At 39.6% G+C, this 22,362-nt stretch overlaps 2 protein-coding genes across 5 annotated transcripts in view; both read left to right on the top strand.

The window, feature by feature from the left end:
- The first annotated feature begins 1,074 nt into the window (after window positions 1-1,074).
- LOC131997830 (uncharacterized) lies at window positions 1,075-10,843 on the top strand. Of its 4 annotated transcripts, none has more exons than XM_059369577.1 (2): window positions 1,075-1,624; window positions 9,614-10,843. In XM_059369577.1, exons 1-2 carry the CDS (start codon window positions 1,614-1,616, stop codon window positions 10,482-10,484), a joined length of 882 nt encoding a protein of 293 aa, XP_059225560.1. In that variant the 5' UTR covers window positions 1,075-1,613; the 3' UTR covers window positions 10,485-10,843. The 4 variants fall into 4 exon arrangements, with proteins under 4 accessions (XP_059225560.1, XP_059225559.1, XP_059225558.1 ...); XM_059369576.1 differs by lacking the exon at window positions 1,075-1,624 and adding an exon at window positions 3,067-3,122; XM_059369575.1 differs by lacking the exon at window positions 1,075-1,624 and adding an exon at window positions 7,790-9,453.
- Window positions 10,844-20,173: 9,330 nt separating this feature from the next.
- The window catches only part of LOC106088760 (transient receptor potential cation channel trpm), a 572,136-nt gene continuing 569,947 nt past the window's right edge, over window positions 20,174-22,362 (top strand). Inside the window, exon 1 of the mRNA XM_059369571.1 lies at window positions 20,174-20,422. The gene's annotated coding sequence lies outside the window, so the exon portion shown is untranslated. The remainder of the gene's footprint in view (window positions 20,423-22,362) is intronic.

Below are 22,362 nucleotides of genomic sequence, written 5' to 3'. Positions count from 1 at the left end.
AAGGGGCACATTTATAGTCCAATGTCGCCGAAATTTGGGGCAATGAGTTAAGTTAAGCCTCTCGACATACTTCTGCAATATGGCAGAGATCGGTCCAGATTTGGATATAGCTGCCATATAGACCGATCTCTCGATTTAAGATTTTGGGCCCATTAAACGTGCATTATTGTCCGATATCGCCGAAATCTGGGACAGTGAGTTGTGTTAGGCTATTCGAAAATATTCTGCATCTTGTCCCAAATCGGTCTAGATTTGGATATAGCTGCCATATAGACCCATATCTCGATTTAAAGTCTTGGGCCCCTAAAGGTACATTTGTTGTCCGATGTCGCCGAAATATGTTGTGTTGTTAGGCTCTTCGAAATTGTTCTGCAACTTGGCCCAAGTCGGTCCAGATTTGGATATAGCTGCCATATAGACCGATATCTTGATTTAAAGTCTTGGCCCCATAAAAGGCGCATTTATAATCCGATTTCACTGAAATTTGACACAGTGACTTATGTTAGGCTTTTCGATATCCGTGTCGTATATGGTTCAGATCGTTTTATTTTTAGATAAAGCTACTAAAAAGACCAATATTTTGTTACACATAATTGAACAATGACTTGTACTTATTAGTATTGGGTCCAAATCGGAACATATTTCGATTTAGCTGCTATGGGGCATAAGGTATGTATTTTTCACTGGATTTTGAAGAAAAGGTGGTTTACATATATACCCGAGGTGGTGGGTATCCAAAGTTCGGCCGAGCCGAACGCCTTTTTACTTGTTTTGATCGTCATGACATTTTAAGTCGATCTAGCCGTGTCCGTCCGTCTGCCAGTCGAATGCACGCTAACTTTCGAAGGAGTAAATTTAGACACTTGAAATGTTTCACAAATACTTCTAAGGTTGGTTGGGACTGTAAATGGGCCAAATCGGTCCATGTTTTGATAAAGCTGCCATATAAACCGATCATGGATCTTGGCTTCTTGAGCTTTTAGGGGGCGCAATTTTCATCCCATTTGGCTGAAATTTTGCACATATCCTTTTGGTATGACAACAACTGTGGTGTTGAAACCAGTTCAACACCATTATTATCTTAAATGAATTTAAATGAAGTCAAATGAATTATTATACTGTATTGAATTTCCCCTACATATTTGTATGATTAATGCTAGAATATGGCAACTCATTGCTTTAGCCTGCAGCGCAGATAAAAGCTTTCATTTAGTACTATAAGCCTATTTGTCTCACTCCAACTTTCACCTAATAGCTGAAATTAACTATTATGAACCCAGCTTTATGCTGACTTAGCCTCATAGAACTCACTTGTGCAGCATCATTGACAGGAGGCGGTAAGGAGTAATCTCTAATAAAACTGTTCAAACACATCAAACTGAACCTGTACCTTTGTTTCATTTTTTGTTTCTATTTCTATTTGAATACGGATCTACTATTTGGAAATACTTTTCTGGGAGTCAAACACTTAAAGATATACAGTCCATTACAGAATCCACTCTCGGATTTGTACATGGTCCTTCGAACCGTAAACGAATCAATCGCAAGAAGATATATTTGGATCACGTCCACCGCTTAACCTTTACTTTTCCCGCAACATCTATCAATATATAATGGATAAAAGGTATGTAAGGTTTATTGATGTGTGAACGGATAGGGTTGTGTTTATACAAAGGTTTCAAATTTCAAGAAGGAAAACCTGAAAAAATATTGTCTTTTTTTTTGAAAATTTTGCCATAACTGAATTTCTGAAGTAATAGAAATTTCGCACTTACCCAGCATTTTCACCTTCTGGCTCGCATTTAGTCCGCAGATTACCAAATTTGTATTAAAAATAGCTTTTCACGAAAGCGCATTTATTTCTCTTACCCTAAAACGACTTGAAATAAAGTGCTCCACGAGCATGAAATTGTCGTTTGTATGACTACGAAGATAACCTCAAACATTGATGTGAAGAAGGGGAAAGGGCAAGGTACGAAATATCTTCCTCTTGCTTTATTGTTCATTGCACCAATTCTTGTTTGTGGAACACAAATTAGATACCCACTTTAAGAGCGATTTAGGTTTCTAATTCTTTATATGGTGTAATTTCATATTGAACTCTTGATTTACATGGCGCACCATTGCTTGGGCAAGAAGCAGCAACGGTAATGAAAATAGATTCCCAATCTCTTTTCATTGCAAAATTCAGACCGCGTTCTCTTCATACCAAAGGCAACACTACCTATTTAAAGAGGGACGCATAGCTATCATAAATGCACATTCACGTATATCATGCTCTGTAATATTTACATTCGCCCTCTTTGAACCCCAACCGATTCAACAGCGGCCAGTCAGCTCTAAGAGAAACACCAATTCAATTATCAGAAGAGAAGTCAATATCACGCCGACGACGACGCCATTGCTCTCTAGGCTCTGCAACGGCAGCAGTGCATGTCCACCTACGCAATTAAAGAACTCTTTACTGCTCTGTCCATTAACTCAGAGATCGATTTGATTACTCTCTTCATTGTTGTTAATTTTTTCGATTTTCTCGCAAGCTCACCAATACCACCTGAACTTTCCATCACCTACTCGCCAAATTTCGATAGAAGCAAAAACTGGTTAGACAAATGTCAAGTGATTGCCGGCCCTTCATTCTAGTTGTGAAGTGATAAAATGAAGATGGATGGGATAGTTATAAATTTGTAAAGGAGCCTAACAATAACAAACGGTACAGAATTTAAAATCGAAGGTGACCGAAACTAAAAAAGAAAAAAGAAAGGAGAATTGGATAATAGAATATGAAAATTTGTTGATATTTAATAGAAATATGTGCAAAATATGGTGTATTAAATTGGTGATGAATTGATTAACACGAAACGTTATAATAGTGAGAAAAAAGCTATTTTTTACATTTTAGCCCAAATATACCTTATTAGCAAAGAAAATAAGGAAAAGATTAAAAATATTAAAAAGAGCAGAGAAGGCAAGAAATTAATTGTGTTAAAAAAAAAATATTGGATTACGAGAAAACGATAAAAACCGCATGAAGATTTGGAATTTGGCGTAACGGCGTAAGGCATTGGCATAAAGTGTGGACAAAGTTGACTGTGGGGTGAGCAGCATATGAAGAGAGCTTGGTGAGTGTGAATGTAATAATATAGAGATAACACATGGCAAGTAGAGCTTACTTGTTTTTCGTTTTTTTTTAATTGCGCAAAAAAGTTGCTTAAATAAGGAAAATTGCATGTAGAAGCCGATCCCATAATATTCGGACAATAAACTGTATCTGTTAAATATTTTCCTCATGCAGGTTTATAACAGTTAGGAAAATTGTTGGTATAAATCTCGAGAAATAGGCCCAAACCTAACTAGATTTGCATTGCTGTATTAATGATTGGAAGAAAAAATTGGGTTTTCAAATAAATTTGTCGATTAGACAAATTCCAGTACACTTTTGTGTAAGAAATTCCTGATAAAAAGCGCTGGTAGAAACACGCTTGAACGTCTAGAAGAACGCTACTTTAATACATTTTCTACTGATACATATTCTGTGATACATACATACAAATATATATTGACTGAATAAATATATATTAACTGAATTGGATATTATTTCTTGATATAATCACTCCAGTATCGATTATTTACGATTATGAATTTTTAGCCGCAATAGGCATATAAAAGGTATAATTACTGTGTTTATAACTTAAAATTATCATATTTCAAAATTCGATTTTTACGTTCCGGAATTAAGATATTGAAATGAATTTGTGAGATATTGAAAAGGGAAGGACATTTTATTTCGCCGTATTTTTTAATGATAAACTTGGACATCGGATAAGGACCTTGAATTTGTATTTGGTTCCATAAGGACGACAAAACCATATAGACCACATAAAGCGAAGTGATTAAGATCACTTATATATACACATACTTATTTACATATATGCAGATTTGAACAAAATTGGATTACTAATATTCGTGAATTCCCGTGTATTGAAAGGAAACTTTGAAACAAACTGTGTGGTATAACGATATCCTTTGCCTTTCTTTGTCCGCTGTATTTAGGGATATTCTTCAGAAGATTTTGTTTGGTCTTGGGTCTGGTTTGCTGGAGCGAGTACAAGGGCTAAGTAGACTGAGCCTCTCATTTTGTACTGAGCCGAAGATTCGGGTTATATCTCCATAATTGAAGCAGCCTTCACCACTCTTTTATTTCGTTAGGAATTTGAACGTACGTACGCAGATTGTTTGAAACGGAACATCTCGGGGAATTCTCTGAATTATTTTCAATTTGTATCAGTTGGAACTTGCAAAGCTACGGAATGGCTTCTCAGAAATTTATATTCTTTTCGGACCAGGTGGTCACCCTTTGTGCCAATTTTTCCGACATGCCAATTGAGGACCATTCATTCTCAGGTCTCCAAGTCGAGCTTGATGATTTGGAACGTCGGTGGCGCCAACTGGTCCAGATATATGAGACCGAGATGACATCCGAAGACCCGGGTTGTACCCAGGCAGTACGTTCATCAATCCATGCAAAGTTTTCAGAATCTTGTAAATCTTACAAGAACTGTAAAGCATCTATTCTTGATCTTATGCATATTGAAAGACAAAAGCTTGAGAAGACTACTTCAAAGGATGAGCCCAGCATGAAAGTGACAGAGGAAGGTGGTTACGCTTTAAAAGTCCCTCCATGTGATACTGAATTTTTCAGTGGAGGTTATGATAAATGGCCCAGCTTTAGGGACATGTTTACGGCCATCTACACGAAACATCCTAAGCTATCTCCAGCCCAAAGACTGTTTCACCTAAGGGCTAAAACACGAGGTGAAGCGAACCAGATTGTAAAACAGTTCGCTCTCACTGATGATAACTTCAATTTAGCCTGGGAGGCTCTGCGTCAGAGGTATGAGAATCGCCGCATTCTCATAAACCATCAACTGAGAAAGATATTTGAGACTGACCCTGTCACGTCGGAAAAGGGGAAAGGATTAAGGAATCTCCTGTACATAGTAAATAACTGTCTCGCGGTCTTAAGGACATACAATATTTCTATAATAACGTGGGATCCTTTCCTGGTTTATTGGGTCTCTTCCAAACTGCCGGAGGAAACCCTTACAGCTTGGGAAAACTCGATCCATGATCATAGACAGATGCCAAGTTGGTCCCAGTTAGACGATTTCATATCAAAGCGCTTGAGTATGCTGGAATCAATTTCAGACATGAGGAGGCCTTCAAGGGATTCTTCATCGTCTAACAAGGCCCAAAATTTCCATACTAAATCTGATTCATACTTCCGTCCCTGTAAGGTCTGTCGTCTGAATCACACTTTGCGACAATGTACTAAATTTAAATCATGGCCACTCAAGGAGAAACTGAGATTCGTAACTGATAATAAGATATGCCGAAATTGTCTCTCTTACGGACACTTTGACCAGAAATGTCAAAGTGAACATGTATGCCAGAAATGCCAACAGAAACATCACACAATGCTGCACCCGGAGTCGTGTAATTCTGGAAACCATGATGACAATCTTAGACCCTCAAAGCCTGGAACTGTGAATAATCAACGGGAATCTCATTATCAGACTGAGACCTATCATCTTGAAGCCGACTATGAAGAAGAGCCTTCTACGTCTGCTGCCGCAAATTCCACAACATGTCCAACTTCCAATGTCCAATTATACTTTTCAGATTCAGGAGAGTCAACTGTCTTGCCCACGGCATTAGTTGACATTGAGCACTTGGGTATATTGTTTACCATTCGGGTCTTCATAGATCAGGGATCTCAGGAGTCGTTTATATCTAACAGAATAATAAACAGACTGTCTATACCAACGAAGAAATCCTTCACGAGGATTTCCGGCCTAGGGGGAGCTGTTCTCGAAAACTCCTCCAAAGTTTGTGTCATTACTTTGAAGTCTCGTAGGTCGGACTATAGGCTTCAAGCTTCGGCCATAGTTGTTTCGAGCCTTAATCAATTGATGCCTGGAATTCCCACTCAAATTTCGGACTGGTCAAGCTTGAATTGCCTTGAATTGGCAGATCCGAACTTTTCCAAACCGGGGCAGATAGATATGCTCTTGGGAAGCGACGTATTACCTTCAATTATTCGATCTGGTATCCGAAAAAACGTTTCTGGTGGACTCTTGGCTCAGGAGACGGAATTCGGCTGGCTAATCAGCGGACCGCCAACAACTCGCACTGTTACTACTTTGGCTTCGTGGGTGACGTCTAATGACTCACTTAATGAGGATATTCGAAAGTTTTGGGAGTTGGAGGAAGTTCCTGTTGCAAGAAGTGTGTCAGAAGACGATGCTTGGTGTGAGGAATATTACAAAAAGACCACAAGTCGTTTGGCGGATGGGAAGTACGTAGTCAGGTTGCCCTTTCGACAGAATCTTGACGCTGAAATGTTTCTAGGATCTTCACGGCGTGCTGCTATGGGACAGTATCTCAGAATGGAAAAAACATTGAAAAGTTCTCCTGAACTAGCTTCGGAATACACAAGAGTTTTAGAGGAGTACCTAAAACTAGGCCATATGGACCCCGCACCATCAACTGAAATCTACAAAAACAATCAGTATTGTTCGTTTTATTTGCCACATCATGCGGTGGTTAGGCCGGAAAGTGCATCTACTAAAGTAAGAGTGGTTTTTAATGCCTCAAAGAAAACATCTACCGGAGTTTCCCTTAATGATATCTTACACACTGGTCCAACGCTTCAAAATGACCTGATGAACGTGATCCTTCGCTGGCGATTTTTTAAATATGTATTCAATGGTGATATTGAAAAGATGTATCGCCAAATTCATGTTCATATGGAGGATAGACCATTTCAAAAAATACTGTTTCGGAACTCTCAAACTGAGGGAGTTCAGGATTTTTGTTTAAACACTGTGACCTTTGGTGTAAACTGTGCACCTTACTTAGCGATTCGAACACTGTTACAACTGAGTGACGATGGGAAATCTACACACCCAACAGCTGCGTCAATTCTTCAAAGTCAAATCTATGTTGATGACATACTTTCTGGGGGTCATACTTTAATCGAGGCACGGTCATATATATTGGAACTTATTGATTTGTTACAATCCGCTGGATTTCCGTTAAAGAAATTGACGGCAAATCACTCCACAATTCTCCGAGACTTGCCCCCGGAGGATCTTCTAACTGAAGATTTTTTAAAATTTGAAGAAACTAGCGATACAAAGATGTTAGGTATTCGTTGGAATGCCATGACGGATCAATTCTTTTACAAAGTTACCACGATCTCTGTTCCCTCCACTCCTATTACCAAACGGAAAATATTATCCATTGTAGCGAAGCTTTTCGATCCAGCGGGCTGGTTGGCTCCGATTATCGTTATGGCGAAGATGCTAATGCAACAGCTCTGGATTGATGGAACGGACTGGGACGAAGAAGTCAAACCACATTCCTTGGAAAAGTGGGAAACATTTATATCAAACCTCTCTCTAATTGAAAACATAAAAGTTCCTCGTTGGATAAATTTCTCCCCTGAATGTAAACTGCAAATTCATGGGTTTTGTGACGCCTCGGAAAAGGCGTACTGCGCATGTATCTACGTATTGTCAAAATATCCAAACAATCATGCTTCGTCCTATCTGCTAGTGTCAAAAAGCAAGGTAGCTCCTTTGAAAACTATAAGCTTACCCAAGTTGGAGTTATGTGGAGCTACATTACTATCTAAACTTCTGAAATCTGTCTGCCAAAACTTACGTTTTACTGTTTCCGATACTTACCTGTGGTCAGATTCAACAATAACACTCGCATGGTTACAAAAGCCTTCTTTTCACTGGAAAACGTTTGTGGCAAACAAAGTTACTGAGATTCGAGAAAATGTTGGCAACGTAAACTGGAGACATGTTCCAACGAACGATAATCCCGCTGATATCGGTACGCGGGGATGTACAGCTTCGGAACTGGAAGCAAACTCACTATGGTGGCACGGGCCACAATGGTTAGTAAAACCACCTGAGTCATGGCCAAAGCAAACTTCGTATAAGGAACCTACCCTTGAGAAAAAGATCATCACATGCCAAGTACAAGTTATGGCTGAAGATATACTGGACCGATTTTCGTCCTTAGCTCGAGCACTGCGTGTTGTGTGCTATATGTTGAGATTTGTGGCGAAATGTCTGAAAAGAAATACTTCTGAGATACGAAACGATTTCATTACTCCCCAAGAGATACTGACTGCAAAATTTAGACTTATTCACTTGGCTCAGATTTGCCATTTTACTTCTGAATATCGAGCTTTGGAGTCTGGGCTACCAATAAGCTCCAAAAGTAGACTTCTAACTCTAAATCCATATTTAGATGAACATAAACTGCTAAGAGTCAATGGTCGGTTGGCTAATTCTGATTTAAGTTTCAATGAAAGGTTTCCTATAATACTACCGGAAACTTCTAGGTTTTGCAAGCTTCTCATCGACTTTACCCATAAAATACTTCTGCATGCTGAGCACCAGATAATGCTACGGGCAATACGGCAGGAGTTCTACATTATTCGGCTTAAAAGTGCTATTCGTCAGTGCGTCAGAAGCTGCAAAATATGCACTATTTACAAACATAAAATACGGAATCAAATAATGGCCGCTCTACCAGCGGAACGGTGCACTTTTTCTTTACCATTTACTCATACTGGGCTCGATTTCGCGGGCCCATTCGATTTGAAGTCATCTAAACTCCGAAACGCCAAGTTGCAGAAAGGCTACGCTGCTATTTTTGTTTGTTTATCTACACGTGCCGTTCATTTGGAGGCTTGTTCGGACTTATCCACAGATGCTTTTCTCTCCACATTTAATCGATTTGTTGGCCGTAGGGGGTTTCCTAATCAAGTTTTTTCCGACAACGGAACTAATTTCGTTGGAGCGAGTAGATCGCTTATGAAGGAATACAGGGAATTTCTGAAGGCAACTGAGAAATCCATTGCAGAGAAGTATGGAATGCATGGGTTCACTTGGCATTTCATTCCGCCTCACGCTCCACACATGGGTGGTTTGTGGGAGGCAGCTGTCAAAAGTATGAAGTCCCATCTACGAAAAGTTGCTTCCGGTCTTAAATTTACATACGAGGAGTTCTCTACGTTACTGGTGAGAATCGAAAGTATACTCAACTCCCGACCGCTGTCCCCAATTAGCGAGGATCCGTCTGAACTACTTCCACTTACACCTGGCCACTTACTTCGGGGCGCTGCATTAATGGCTATCCCGGAAGAATATTCAGACAACCAATCATTATTAAATCGCTGGCAAAGACTTAAAACTTTGCAACTTCTGTTTGCCAAAAGGTGGAAGAATGAATATGTGTGCGAGTTGCAGAGACGATATAAATGGAAGTCTGCCCAAGTAAACTTAAAAGAGAACGATTTCGTCATTGTAAAAAATGACAATCTTCCCCCTACTGAATGGTGTCTGGGAAGAGTCATCAAAGTTTTCACTGGTAAAGATTCCAATGTACGTGTAGCGGAAATCCGCACACAAAACGGAACATTGATTCGTCCTTTGGTGAAACTATGTATCCTACCCAATGCCTAGACGTTAGCCTTAGCCTATTCCGTTCACACATACAATAATTCTTACATTTTTAACTTAACCTTTAGCACACCCAAATGTCGAATTTGCAAGGATCGACATTTCCTCAAACATTGTCCCGCCTTCCAAGGAATGTCTGTGGTAAGGAGACGAGAGGTAATCAGAGAAAAGGGATTTTGCTTTAATTGCCTCTGTACCGCTCATACCCGGAATTGGTGTCCATCACGAAATAAGTGCATGGTATGTCAACTCAACCACCATACAATGGTACATGTGGACCAATCCTCAACTCCTAAAGCCACTCTTCAACATATGCATCAACACTCCCAAAACACTACACGCAAGATCGAAAAAAATGGCCGTTCGTGCAACAGTCGCAAACCCAACAGCACTCAGCACCGTGCAAAATCCAAAGCTCAAGATCAGGAACCGCACCTACACTTCAGAGAACGGCTAAGCCATCGGACAAGACAGCACGTTTTTCTTCCAACATTGCTAGCTAGGATCCCAACACCCGATGGCCCAGCAAAAACGAGAATTCTCATGAATTCCGGTGAGGTTCAAACAATGATTCTTCAAACCCTAGTCGAGCGACTGCATCTTCGCACAACCAGAAAGGATAACAAGGAGTACTGCACATTGAATTTGGAATCATACCAAGATCCTTTAGCAAAAATCCAGATCATAGGTATGGTCCAAAAAAAGTTCCGAACAACTCTCCCCAAACCAATCAGCGAACCAAAGCTGCGTGCCATATACGACCACATTACCGATCTAGCAGATCCGAACTTCCACAATCCGTGCAACGTCGAAATTTTGCTGGCTAATGACCAAATACCAAGAATATTGCGAGCTGGGATGATCCAGACTTCCTCAAGTATGCCTATAGCCCAGAGCACAATATTCGGCTGGACAATTTCTGGAGCTTGTCGCTACTAATGTTGCATTCATGCAAGGCGGCCGGCATGTTGAAACCAGTTCAACACCATTATTATCTTAAATGAATTTAAATGAAGTCAAATGAATTATTATACTGTATTGAATTTCCCCTACATATTTGTATGATTAATGCTAGAATATGGCAACTCATTGCTTTAGCCTGCAGCGCAGATAAAAGCTTTCATTTAGTACTATAAGCCTATTTGTCTCACTCCAACTTTCACCTAATAGCTGAAATTAACTATTATGAACCCAGCTTTATGCTGACTTAGCCTCATAGAACTCACTTGTGCAGCATCATTGACAGGAGGCGGTAAGGAGTAATCTCTAATAAAACTGTTCAAACACATCAAACTGAACCTGTACCTTTGTTTCATTTTTTGTTTCTATTTCTATTTGAATACGGATCTACTATTTGGAAATACTTTTCTGGGAGTCAAACACTTAAAGATATACAGTCCATTACAGAATCCACTCTCGGATTTGTACATGTGGCAAGATTTTTTTAAATCAGTCCATAACCTGATATAGCTGCCATATAAACCAATCTCCCGATTAGACTTCTTGAGTTTGGTTGAAATTTTACATATGTCGTTTTGGTATGACTTGCAATAACTGTGCCTAGAAAATCGATGCCTAACCTGATATAGCTGCCATATAAACCGATCTCCTAATTTGACTGAATTTTTGAAGGTTGTGTTTTTCTATGACTTGTAACAGCCATGACAAGTACTTTCCACATCGGCCAATAACTTGATATAGCTCATATATATTTGAAAAGTTATTCAAAGAACTGAACATATGCGTTCCAAGGTGAAGGGTATATAAGACTCGGCCCGGCCGAACTTAGCACGTTTTTACTTGTTTTAGCTTAAGATGCTAGCTAAAAAGCGATTTTTTTAATAATAATTGGATAGCCATCTGTGTGGCAAAATAAGAACCAATCTGCGATAGAAATTTGAAAGTGGTGGTCGTACCCGTTAATAAATGTGAAATTAAACTTAAAGATAGCATCTTTATTTAAAAGTTTCGTGGGGTAGTACCAACACTAATAAGCGGGGCCAAGCCCTGGCAGAGTTCTTGAATACTAACGACCTAATAACACTTAATATTGGTAACACCGCTACCTTTGTTAATAGGATTAGGGAGGAGGTATTAGATGTGACGATATGTTCGGAAAATCTAATCGGAGATTCGCAATATTGAGAAAGAGGTCCGCAGTCTTTAGCAGAGCACGTCGTAAAAAGGCGGGAAATTTATTGGGACGTGTATTACACACGGCTCAAGGAATACAATAAGATTACCAGAGCGGCAAAACGTGCCTCCTAGAAGCTTTTCTGTGAACAGGTCGATAGAGTCAATGACGCCGCCAAGATAAAAAAGTTTCTCTCAAAAACCCATGTCCAAACTGAAACTTTAGTAGACGACATGGGAGTGAGAGCAGAGACAACGGAGGACATGTTGAGGCTTTTGATGAAAACCCATTTTCCACAGGATTCGAAGGGACTCACGAAGACACCGGACTCTTGAAATAATGACGTTGATCGAAGGTTTATAATAACGAAATTTATGGTGAAGGAATCTTTGAAGAGCTTCAAACCATTTAAATCACCCGGACCTGATGGAAAATTTCCAGCGTTACTACAGAAAGTGGCAAACTATCTGGCGCCTCATCTGGTCAAAATTTTCACAGTGTGCCTAGGACTTGCATATACTCCAAAAGCCTGGCAGGAGGTAAGGGTGGTGTTTATACCCAAGCCCGGCAAGTCAAGTTATGCGACACCAAAGGCCTACAGACCCATAAGCCTTGCGTCCTTTCTACTCAAAACCATGGAACGTATTGTGGACACCATGATAAAGAGTATAACATCCAGCGAACTGCTCTAATACAGACAGCATGCCTATGTCAAGGGAAGGTCGGTGGAGACTGCCCTGCACGAGGTTGTGCATAAAATAGAAGAATCCTTTAATGCCAAAACGTACACACTTACGGTATGCATTGTCATCGAGGGGGCTTTTAACCATGTGCGGAGCGACACACAGATTCAATCCTTAGACCAGTACCGGGTGGACCCGGTCCTTAGAGACTGGATAAACCATATGACGCATACGCAGACGATGTTATAATACTTCTAAGGGGTAAGGATCCGAACGAGCTATGCAAAAGGGCCGAAAGGGTCTTGCATATGGCATATGACTGGGCTAGAGCCAGAGGTCTCAATGTTAGCCCAGAGAAGACTGAAATATGCCTGTTCACGAAGAAGACAAAGGTGGGCGAATTTAACGCACCACGTTTCCTCAATAAGACGATTTCGATATCTGACAAGGTCTAATGCTTAGGTGTGATCTTGGACAGGGCACTGGAGACTATTCTAAATATCCGATCCATTGACATACATATTAAGTGTGAGGCAGCCACTGCGGCTATGAAACTTAAGGCGATCGGAGAATGGATTGAGGATGGGAGCAGCTCATACCATCGCGGTATAATCGAGGCGACGATAGGAAACCTGGAAGGAAGGGAAGAGGTTTCCGATGGGATACCTGAGATGAACCTTGAAGTCGAGTGCGAGATACTGCTGCCATCGGCACAGTCTTGGATTGACGGAACCCTAGTATTGCCATCTGGAACATCATGTTACACGGATGGATCAAAGCTAGAGGATAGAGTGGGCCTGGAGGTTTACATTGAGAACACAGGGACTGACATCGGTTTTAGGCTGCCTGACCATAATACGGTCTTGCAGGCGGTGATCCGGGCGATCACGGAATGCCTGAAGTGGTGTGGTGCTAACGCGAGGACGTCGAGTGTGAACATCTTTACCGACAGTAAAATTGCCATAAGGGCAATAACAACCAGGACGGTAAGGTCACAAATAGTCTTGCAGTGTAAGAAGGAGATTAACGCCTTCTCAGAGGATGGCAAAATCCGCATCGTTTGGGTGTCGGAGCATGAGTAGGGCATGCGGGGAAGATGATGAGACGTTGGAGCATTTCCTTTGTCATTGTTAGGTTGAAAAGTGGGTGCAGATATTAATCCGCCCCATGCCATTATGGATATACACCTAAGCCAGTAATAGGCTAGTTGTGCGCTCTAAAAACTATAAAGTAACCTCTAAAAAGAAAATTTTAAGTTAAATCTTAACTTAAAATTTTTCTGGCCGTGCTACTTACAAATTCCTTAATTGTTTTTAATACAACTCCCCTAAGTTGGTTCATCAATGGTATTGTGTCTCCACCTAAGTGCCGGTATCTGTTAGACGCGAAAGCCGGGCAATGACAAGGGAAATGCTCCAACGTCTCTCGGTTTAACGAAGAGAATAAAAACCTTAAAATTTTGGTAGGAACCTACGACCACCAACTTCCACACCAAATGACGTCCAGATTGGTTCATAAGTAGATAGTTGAGTTCTCGTGCACCCAACAAAATTTGTTATTAATAAAAACACCAAAAAAGTTAGCTAAAACAGTAGTTTTTATATGCTGAAAATGCTAAAGCAGATGTAACTGCTGTGTAAGCAAACATATTTTGCGCACTGCTATTTTAACTAACAAAATCTGCTGTTTCCATCTAAATTTGTTAGTAAAAACAGCTGAAATGTTTGCTGTAGCTTAGGTTAGGTTTAATTGGCAGTCAGCCATTAGACCAAAGGAACAGGAGAATGAAAATGCCTTATAGTTTCTGCCGTTGAATTCAGATTTAAATAACAACTTGCGAATGTGCACATCCGCTAAATCAGAAAAGTTCTCAAAGAAACGAGAACCTAAAGTGGAACTCCTTTTGACTGCCAGTGTGGGACACACAGCAGATACTACAATATACAATCAAAAAATGTTGAGCCTCAACAATAGTTAAAATGAACTAATATTGAATATTGAACTTCTATGGCGCTGAAGAATTATGTGATCGCTGCGAGCTCAATAATTTCATAACAGCTGCGATATTGTTTTTGCGTAGCATTAGTTCAGTAATCACTTCCCACAAGTAAAACATGAACTAACGAGCATTGTAATTGAAAGTTAAAATTATCAACAAAAATTTTCTATTTCCGATTTCTTCGGAGCATCCAATTAGGTTGCGGACACATCTTAATTGCGCAACACATTTTGTTCCGCCTGTCTCTCACCCATGCTGTCTCTCACATGCTTTTGCCAATGTTTAGTAAAGTTCTCGCTTATTTCAAAAATAATCGTTTAAGGAAAATTACTAACTCCACACAAGTTGTAAGCTGATTTATCTACACTCATGAGTAGTAAGTTTTATTTGTACAAAGTCAATTTTCTAACTTTTAAGAATTCTTAACTAATCGTGGATAAATATGATGAACTAACTTGTATTATGTAACCCCACTTCTTTTATCAGGGATATCGCAGTTCCTATCGGTTCTATCAAAAATAGTGGTACAGTTCCTTTTATCAAAAAACGGTTCAGGCAATGTGTAATCCATACTGCTTGGAACATCGGACAAGGATAACACGGTGTCCGTAGCTGCCGCATAAACATAGACAAAGTTCCATTGGTCCCACAGCAGAGGTAGCAGCAATTTGTCTAGCCACAATGTCTTGAGGCATTAGGTGTCTCATTAAATTCAGTGCATCAGATGGCGTTGTCTTTTCGCATCACAGTGCGGCTGGAAACGATTGAGTTTTGAACAGTAGGTGAACTTTTGAAGCGCCGTTCACCAGACCACAACACCATATAGCATTATAGGTCTGACAACTGCAGTATATACCTAGTGCATGACACGCTATTTAAACCCTCCAATTTTTTTTTATTAAAACCACATTGAATGTCCAGAAATGCTGACATCTTATACTCCTTGACAGCGAGAGAACCCTTAATGTAGGGGACTAAGTCGTGAAAAGGTCTTTCAGTGGACTTGCCTTTATTATATGCATGCTGCTGCCGCGGCAGGCTATCTCCAGGGATCTTCGCCCTAAGAAAGGTTTTATCAACCTCTCAAGAGTCTTCAGCATAAAGGATGACAGACTTATACGAGGCAATGCTTTTGACTTCGTGTGGGTAGGTTTTTATGCTTTTGGAATGAAAATTACCTTTGTGTCCCTCCATCTTACAGGTATATACGATATGCTGACACAAGCAAAGTACATATCCCTAAGCCAAGGAGCCAGTCCATTGGTGCAGCTTGTAATCTAACCCAAAGGATTTTCGACTTAGGCGCAATTTCCCTAATAACCTCCGACGAATGCATACGAGTGACAATCTCTTCTGGCGCCACGTTGTCCGATGGAGAATTTCCGAGGAAATGTGTACCAACGAGTAGTTCTAGTGTTTCCTCACTAAACATTGTTTATACATTCTCTGACTTCTGAATATACCCTACCGTAATAGGTCTAGAGGACAGAATCTTCGTTAGCCTAGAGGCCTTAGATGTATCCTCTACGGAGCTGCAGTATTCCACCCAGGATTTGATTTGAGCCTTGCTCAGCCCGCCATTATATTTTCTTACTCAGCCTTATAGATGTCCCAATCGTGTGGTGCTCTTGTGGCTTCTGCAGTACTTTCTTAGACCAAACAGCTCTGAGGTCTACCATGGCGTTCGCTGTTTGCGCATTGGCTTGACTATAGGACATGCTGACACAAGCGAGTCATTCAGGCCTTCGTGATCCGCTTTACCATTATGTCTATATCCTCCGCAGTTGCCGCTTTCTTGTCTGGTCTAGAAGGAATGGTCGTGTAGAATGTGTACCGAAATTTATCCCAATCCGCCTTTCTTCTGTTTAGCCGAGGGACCACTTCTGCATTACTTTCTCCATGGCTGAAACTAATGTAACGATGATTTGAGAAGCTTTGGTCATCCAGCACTTCCCAGTCACATATCCTTCTGCTTATATCTTCCTATACAAAGGTAATTTCTAGTACCTCCTGTCTGTTCCTCGGTTTATTCCCTTTATTATAAATCGCCAGATTGCAAATTATAATATATTCGGTAAGCGGCTCACCCCTTTCCTTGATAACCGAATTTTCCCATATCTGGTGATGTGCATTAGCATTCTTTCCTACATTGAGGCTCTTTTTCTCTGCAAAAGCGGTTCCAACCAGCAACTTTAGGCTTGAAAGCGGCATCTCAAAATATATAGGGAAGCCAGCCAGTAATGAAATTTATTTATTTCAAAACTGGCCACTACAGAATCTTCAGTGCTTAGCCTCAGGAAAAGAAAAATATTTAGACTGTTCTTTGCAAGAATCCGTGTGTTTGATAGTTCCTCAGACAAGTGGTCAGCAACAACTGCCGAGACGTTCTGATTCCTCACTCTCAACGCTTCTATAAACCTTCATTCTAAACATGCTGAATCCGTAGGATACATCTTATTCAGACTTGTTGAGGTCTGCGAGACAGCCGGAGTTTAGTGCAAACACTGCATGTCTCCGGTCGCCCTCAGCCTCATCCAATCTACCGATCTTACAGTTGGTGGACCCTCAGTCTCCCAAGTATGGATTCAGGATCTAAGGGAATGCTTGGTATCCAAACGTGTGCTTTTAGTCGAGAAGGAATGTCTTACCTCTGGACTGTGCTTGGGCAAAACTCGGCATAACAACACATTTCAATTGAGAGTTGATCCCCGAAAACAATATGCTTGTATCGGTCCGATACAAGTTTTGCACTATAACTTCTACTATGGTCTTTAACATCCAAACCATGTATGGTCCGGATCGGTCCATAACCTGATATAGCTGCAATAGCTCATCCATTATCCTTTGTTTGCCTATTAAGAGATATCGGGCAAAGAACTTGACAAATGCAATCCATGGGGGAGGGTATTTAAGATTCGGCTCGGCCGAACTTCGCACGCTTTTACATGTTAATTATGATAAATTAATAAATAAAGCTGGGTCGTACTGTGAACGTTCAAAAATGTTGCAGTTTGTTTGTTGTTCCGTATAGACCCAAAAATGCCTGAACCAATTTTCATGAAATCTTCACAGATGGTAGAGTTAGACCCCCGTTGAACTTCATTTTGTGATACCCGAAGTGGCAGACCCTCCCCTTTACCCTAATTTCCCAAAATGCCAGATCTCGGAGATAGGTGCATCGATTTAAGCGAATTTTAGTACTGAATAGACAAGCCTCAAAGGGCAAAAATAAAACGCAAAAAAGTATCCAGTGCAAGTCTGTTTGTTTGCCATGAAAATATATGTAAAATTTAATTTCGAAAATATTTGTAAAATTTATTAATAAAACTGGTAAAACATGTGGGGCATAGAAGTCAAATAAAATTTATTAAGATTTGTACACGTACTAATAATTGGTTTTAATTCTATTTTGCCATTCACGATAGAGGTATTTCTGAAGGTGGCCACATTAACTTATCTGGTGGCCACATTAACATATCTGGCAATCCTGACGACTGATGTACTGGTAATTTATGCCGAACTTCGTTGTCCGTCATAGATATCATTTTTATACTAATTCCATTGCACTGTACTACACATTGTATTAAAATATAACACAGCTATTAGGTTTTGTATGTACTCAGTAGTGGGAATAGAAAAATGAATTAAAGCTTTTTTTTAATGAGAGTCACTCATTAGCTAATTTGTGAGATGTGATTTGAACCATATTGTACAGGCAGATGCGTAAGAAAGTAAACAGAAGTCACCATTGTGCCCTCCAGGGCCAAGGGTCTAATCCAGTTTATATAGGTGCTATGATATACATGTTATAGAACATTTTCAACAAAAGTAATCGTATGAATAGAGCAAAATTTAAGCCTAGACGAGAGCCGGGAGATCGATTTCTATGGGAAATGTATGTAGGCCCAGACCGATTTTGACCCTGTACAATCCAAACCCAACTACATCAATGTGAAGTATTTGTGAGAATTTTAAAGGAGTTAGCTGTACTCATTTTAAAGTTAGCATGCTTTTGGGACAGCCGGGCTATACTTTGGTGGAAGGTATAAAAATACCCTAAAAGCACTGGTGTACCCTAAAAGCACTGGTGTTGCCATATGACAACGCTCGGTGCAAAAAAAACTCAAATTAACAATAAAAGTTTACAGGTACACCACTTTAAAACAAGTTCAAATCTTCCAGAAAGCATAACATTTTCATTACTTGTCTTCCCAAACTAAAATAATATGAACAGATACAAATTTTTGCTTGCTTTTTTATCATCATTTATATGGAAACAATCACTCGATTTAATCCTCATACCATATGTAAGAAAGACGCATTTCTCATCATTCAAAAACATGAATCTATTCACAATTACTACAAACCGCTTCAATTTTACACAGTTATCAAGCTGAGTGATCGTTTGAGGGGGTTTTTATACCCTCCATCTCCACCTCCACCAATTTCGTCATTCTGTTTGTAACACCTCGAAATATGCGTCTGAGACCCCATAAAGTATATATATATTCTTGATCGTCATGTCAGTTTAAGTCGATCTAGCCATGTCCGCCCGTCCGTATGTCCGTCCGTCTGTCTGTCGAAAGCACGCTAACTTTCGAAGGAGTAAAGCTAGCCGCTAAAAATTTTGCACAAATACTTTTTATAAGTGTAGGTCGGTTGGGATTGTAAATGGGCCAAATCGGTCCATGTTTTTCCATGATATTTTGCACGTAGTATTTAGGTATCATTTCCAATAACTGTAGTAAGTATGGTTCAAATCGGTCAATGTTTTGATATAGCTGCCATATAAACCGATCTGGGATCTTGACTTCTTGAGCCTCTAGAGGGCGCAATTCTCATCCGATTTGGGTGAAATTTTGCATGAGATGTTTTGTTATGACTTCCAATAACTGTGCCAAGTATTGCGCAAATCGGTTCATAACCTGATATAGCTGCCATATAAACAGATCTCGGATTTTGACTTCTTGAGCCTCTGGAGGGCGCAGTTCTTATCCGATTTGGCAGAAATTTTGTACAACGGATTCTCTCATGACCTTCAACATTCGTGTCTAATATGATCTGAATCGATCTATAGCTTGATACAGCTCCCATATAAACCTATCTCCCGATTTTGCTTTTTGAGCCCCTACAAGGCGCAATTCTTATCCGAATGGACTGAAATACACAAAACACAATGACTTCTACGATCCATGGTGGAGGGTATATAAGATTCGGCCCGGCCGAATTTAGCACGATCTTACTTGTTTTAGTCCTATCCAGTGCAAGTCAGATGTTTTGTTTAGAATTGTAGTGCAATGTTCTCCTCGATAGTAGCATAACATAATAGATTATAAAAATCCTGATTGGCACTGCACTAAAAAAATGATTACCTTTTTCCACATTTATGTCAATGTGGCAACAGTTGTGTGCTCTTCTATTTACATTGATATTCTACTTTTAATAAGTTACATTTTAACGTCGAGTGCATCTAACAAAATCTGGGAACATTGAAACGAAACAACTCTGTTAAATCGTTTGTTGCTTCCCAAGAGTGGCGCTCTTCTGACAGATCATGGGACACAACGAAAACAGCTGTTAATTTAGCAGCGGTGGTGGTGATATGCCATTGCAGGCGGTGAATTGTGGAAAAAGTAACCCCCAGCACATAAACAAACGAATACAACGCGCCAACAAAAACAATACGGGCAAATACGAAGCAACAATCAAAACAAAACTCCAACGAATGGGGAGAACATTCTCAACGACTCGAATGCGACGGTTGGAGCTCTCTTGGTGAGTGAAACGTTTTTCATTAGCAAGTTGGAGTTCTCCACGTTCGGTTCGTTTGCTATTTCCTTTCGGCTGTGTGTGTGCGTGTGATGGACTAGTCCGCACTGAATTAGAATTTGAAAACTTATTGAAATATAAAAGGAAAAAACAATATTTTTGTATTTACGACGGGACGGTATGCGTTAAAATTTCGTGTGTGAAAAACAAAAATAAAGAAAACGAAATCAAACTGAAACCTCTTGGGAGGAGCAGTGTAAAATAATTGCTTAACGTGCAAAAATTAAGAAAAGTATGTAAAAGGTTTACAAAAATGTAATATAAAAAAAACAACAACAACAACAATAATACTGCAATGCTAAGGTGTTTTTGCCTATTTCCAAGAAGCACAAAAAAACCAACACACACTGAGGCACATACAGATATATAGATGTACCTTACTTCTGCAAGTGACGACCTTAAATTAACCAAATAAACAAATGAACAACACTTTGTTTCAACAAAACAGACGAGAAAAATAATGCCTTCAAAAATATTTGAATGATGTAGTCTTTGTGTGGCGTGAAATAAAATGAAAAATAAATAAAAAACAGAGAGAAATGAAGTGAAATGATGAAAAATTTGTTATGTTTTAGTTTCAAGTGAACTGTAGTTGTGCTGTGTCGGGGGAGTGAGTGATGCGGCGGTAATGTCTTGCCATGCCGTTTGCGGCTGCTGCGGCGACTGCGACGGTTGATCTGGCCCATGTTCTTTGGATTCGATAATTTTTTTTTGGCATGCGGTGATCTTGTTCAGTTTAGCGCTCTCTATTTTCTCAGTCATTTGAGCAGCAACACGTTGCTCTCGTGCAGTGTTGCCACCAGTTAAATTCGCCAGCTATTTCTTTCGAAAGAAATGAAATGTGAATTTAGACACTTTTGTTATTTTATTCAATAGCGTCTAAGCGATTGTCTTTAGGTTCATATACATATATTTTGATACAAATATATTTTGATAACCAGTCTAACGGATTCGCTAGCTTAGGGATAAATAAAACGCTCGTTCCGCTAAATGCTTTGTATTTTAACGATGGCACCACTGACATACATCTGAAATAATCAAATATCAAGAAGACAAAATAAGTCGTTATATCCTACACCACCACTGTGGTACAGGGTATTATAAGTTTGTGCATTTGTTTGCAACGCTAAGAAGGAGAAGAGCTTGGCCCGTTGATAAGTATACCGATCGACTTAGAATCAATTCCTGGTTCGATTTAGCCATGTCCGTCTGTCTGCCTGTCCATGTATTCTTGTGATCAAGGTACAGGTCGCATTTATTGTCTGATTGTCTTGAAATTTTGCACATGCCACTTCATTGGCCCAAGGACGAATGCTATTGATTTTGAAAAAAATCGGTTCAAATTTAGATACAGCTCCTATATATATCTTTCATCCGATATGTTTTTTTTAAGCTGTAGAAGCCACAATTTTGGTCCGATCTTTGCAAAATTTGGCACGGGGTGTTTTATTTAAGATCTACATATGTGTGCAAAATTTTATAAAAATCGGTCCAGATTTAGATACAGCTCCCATATATATCTTTCATCCGATGTGGACTTTTAAGGCTGTAGAAGCCACAATTTTAGTCCGATCTTTTAAAGATTTTGCGCGAGGTGTTTTATAAATGCAAAATTTTATAAAAATCGGTCCAGATTTAGATATAGCTCCCATATATATCTTTCATCCGATATGGCCTTTTAAGGCTGTAGAAGCCACAATTCTTCGCCGATCTTTACAAAATTTGGCATGGGGTGTTTTAATCGACATCTACATATGTGTACAAAATTTCATAAAAATCGATCCTGATTTAGATATAGCCCCCATATATATCTTTCCTCCGATATGGAGTTTTAAGCCGGTAGAAGCTAAAATTTTGGTCCGATCTTAAAAAAATTTAGCACGAGGTGTTGTGTTTGGCGTTGTCGTATGTGTGCAAAATTTCGTCAAAATCGGTGCAGATTTAGATATAGCTCCCATATATATCTTTTATCCGATATGGAATTTTCAGGCTGCAGAAGCCACAATTTTAGTCCGACGCGGAATAATATATATATGGTTTATGATTTTAAAACATAAAAGACAGAATGTAGTTATTTTTAATGAAGATATTTTACTTTAAAATTGTTAATGCCCATATTAGATTCGCCACAAGTTCAGTCTGTTTTAGAATTTGGCAGACCTGAGGCAACAT

This window comes from Stomoxys calcitrans, chromosome 5, assembly GCF_963082655.1.
Source record: "Stomoxys calcitrans chromosome 5, idStoCalc2.1, whole genome shotgun sequence".
Taxonomy (NCBI): Eukaryota; Metazoa; Arthropoda; class Insecta; order Diptera; family Muscidae; genus Stomoxys; species Stomoxys calcitrans.
The sequence above is the reverse complement of the archived record's forward strand: the minus strand, read 5'-3'. Positions and strand labels throughout refer to the sequence as shown.

What these genes read in the sequence shown, in the direction of transcription:
- LOC131997830 (XM_059369574.1), top strand. Translation starts at nt 9,397, where the DNA reads ATGACAATCTTCCCCCTACTGAATGGTGTCTGGGAAGAGTCATCAAAG. An exon ending in TCACTGGTAAAGATTCCAAT is followed by an intron (nt 9,468 to 9,613) that starts GTACGTGTAGCG and finishes CTTAACCTTTAG; the next exon opens with CACACCCAAATGTCGAATTT.